The sequence below is a fragment of the Mustela erminea genome, chromosome 9, assembly GCF_009829155.1.
Source record: "Mustela erminea isolate mMusErm1 chromosome 9, mMusErm1.Pri, whole genome shotgun sequence".
Lineage (NCBI taxonomy): Eukaryota > Metazoa > Chordata > Mammalia > Carnivora > Mustelidae > Mustela > Mustela erminea.
Genome location: NC_045622.1, coordinates 60,919,582 through 60,922,345, shown reverse-complemented (window position 1 = coordinate 60,922,345; position 2,764 = coordinate 60,919,582). Strand labels below are relative to the sequence as shown.

The 2,764-nt window shown below is 41.4% G+C and overlaps 1 protein-coding gene across 1 annotated transcript; it reads right to left on the bottom strand.

Moving 5' to 3' along the window:
* Positions 1-1,117: 1,117 nt before the first annotated feature.
* Positions 1,118-2,065, bottom strand: LOC116599821 (olfactory receptor 56A3-like). Its single transcript, XM_032359788.1, has one exon. It carries the CDS (start codon positions 2,063-2,065, stop codon positions 1,118-1,120), a length of 948 nt encoding a protein of 315 aa, XP_032215679.1.
* Between the last annotated feature and the right edge of the window lie 699 nt (positions 2,066-2,764).

Below are 2,764 nucleotides of genomic sequence, written 5' to 3'. Positions count from 1 at the left end.
TGCCTGATACCCTACTTCATGTAGGTACCTTATTCTATTTCTCAGTCTCATATATATATTCCTCCTAATCGAACTTTGGTCACCTAACAGCAGCAATATTCTATTTTTATGTCTTAATTGCTAACAGAATTCCTAGAACACAAAGTGTGCTTAGAAATGATCCAATTGATATGACAACAATGTTCAAGGATTATGCTTTCCACATTTTAATTATTATTACTTCACCACGTATTACAATCCTTATGCAATCTTTAACTCATTAGCACACATACATAAACGATAACAGCCTGGATCCAAAGATAACTGTCCAAAGCACAAACCCATTGGTGAGGAGAAATTAGGAGTCTCTTGAATCTACCAAACTCATTGCTAATTGTTGCTCAAATGAGAAATCCATGCAAAAACCATCTCCTTGGGGTGCCTGGGTGGCTCAGTGGGTTAAAGCCTCTGCCATCAGCTCAGGTCATGATCCCAGGGTCCTGGGATTGAGCCCCACATCAGGTTCCCTGCTCGGCAGTGAACCTGCTTCCCCCTCTCACTCTCTGCCTGCCTCTCTGCCTACTTGTGATCTCTGTCTGTCAAATAAATAAATAAAATCTTAAAAAAAAACCCTCTCCTTTTCTCATGCCCATTTCCTAATGTCATCTAATTGTAGACCCAGTTACAGACCACTAGCAATCTTTCATCATTTGGGACTGAAATTTCACTCCTATTCTTTGTCTCCAATATGTTTCCTTCCATGGAAATAAGAATAAGAGTACATTACATGTTATACAAGCTTACCCCAAAGTAGCCACACTTGTATATTTACTAAGTAAAGTCATGATATATTAACAGGTGTTAATAAACATAAATTTCTGTTTAGAATCTTCCTGGAGGATCCCCAGTATTTCATCAAAACAGAAAAACATGTATGAAAAAAGCAAAAGAGTTTAAGTTTATTAAAGGAGAAATGAAAGAGAAATCATTATGGCACTTAAGTTTATTTAGGAAGAAACAATATGCAATTTATGCATTTTGAGATTGTAACTCATAGATAATGAATTTCTGCCCACTCACCCATTGTTGATTCAAAACTCAACCTAAATTAGGAATGGAAGAGATCCAGTTGTCCTCACTACCACCTTCTGTTCAGTAGTCTCTGGATTCCTTGCTTGATCTCCTGAGTTCGAACTCCATAAACAATGGGATTGAGGGCTGCAGGGATGACATGGTGGAGGACATTGAGCAAGACTGGCACATCAGGGGAGACCTTCTTCTTCACCACATGAGTGAGGACAAAGACCAGAAGGATGGTGCTGAAGAAAAGGATAAGAATGAAGTGAGAGCCACATGTGCTCAGGGCCTTGGCCATAGCACCCTCTGCCTTGAGTCTCAGCACAGCTCGAAGGATAAGACTGTAGGAGAGGAAGATGAGGATGAGATCAGATCCTAGCAGTGTCCAGCCTCCAGCAAACTGGTATAGGCGATTGATGGTGACATCATCACAGGAGAGCCTGGAGACAGACATATTGGCACAGATGCAGTTCTCAATGACATTTCTCCCACAGTAATGGAGTCGTGATGATAGAATGGGGATAGGCACTGTAGAAATAATATTCCTGGCCAAAATGAAAATGGCAGCCTTAGCTACAAATTGGTCAGTGATGATGGATGGGTATCTTAGTGGGTGGCAGATGGCCACATAGCGGTCATAGGCCATGACCATGAATGTGCAGGACTCCATGGCAAGGAAGCAATTCATGATGTACATTTGGAGGAAGCAGGCATAGAAGCTGATGGACTTGAGGTCAAACCAGAAGATGGCCAGAACCTTGGGGATGACGGTGAGGCAGAGCACAATGTCCAGTAGGGAGAGGATGCTGAGTAAGTAGTACATGGGTTCATGCAGAGAGGCCTCCATCTGGATGGTGATCAGAAGAATACTATTGGCTCCCATAGCCAGGAGGAAGAGGAGGCTGAGGGGCAGGGAGAAAAAAAGCTGCCAGCTGGGGGATCTGACCAAACAATTCAGGAGGAAGTCTGAAACCTCAATGGAGTTATTGCCATTTGGGTGTGTTATCATCTTTTGTCATGTATTTCTATAGTTTTCTTTTAGTGATCTGTAAAATTAAGGTAAAAATTATTTACGGACTCAAGACACATGAGTTTTTAAAATTTAAACTTTGTTTTATTTTTTCAGTGTTCTAGGATTCATTGTTTATGCATCACACCCAGTGCTCCATGCAATATGTGCTTTCATTAATATCCACCACCAGGCTCACTCAAACTCCACTCACCTCCCCTCCAAAATCCTCCATTTGTTTCTCAGAGTCCACCATCTCTCATGGTTCTTCTCCCCCTGTGATTTCCCCCACTCACTTCTCATCTTCTTTTTCCAAGGTCCTCTGTGTTATTCCTTATGTTTCACAAGTAAGTGAGACCATATGATAATTGACTCTCTCTGCTTAACTTATTTCATTCAGCATAATCTCCTCCAGTCCCATCCATGTTGATACAAAAGTTGAATATTCATCCTTTCTGATGGAGGCATAATATCCCATTGTATATATGGACCATATTTTCTTTATCCATTCATCTGTTGAAGGGTATCTCGGCTCTTTCCACAGTTTGGTGACTATGGCCATTGCTGCTAGGGACACTGGGGTACAGATGGCCCTTCTTTTCACTACATCTGTATCTTTGTGGTAAATGCCCAGTAGTGCAATTGCAGGGTCATAAGGAAGCTGTATTTTTAATTTTCTAAGGAATCTCCACACTGTTT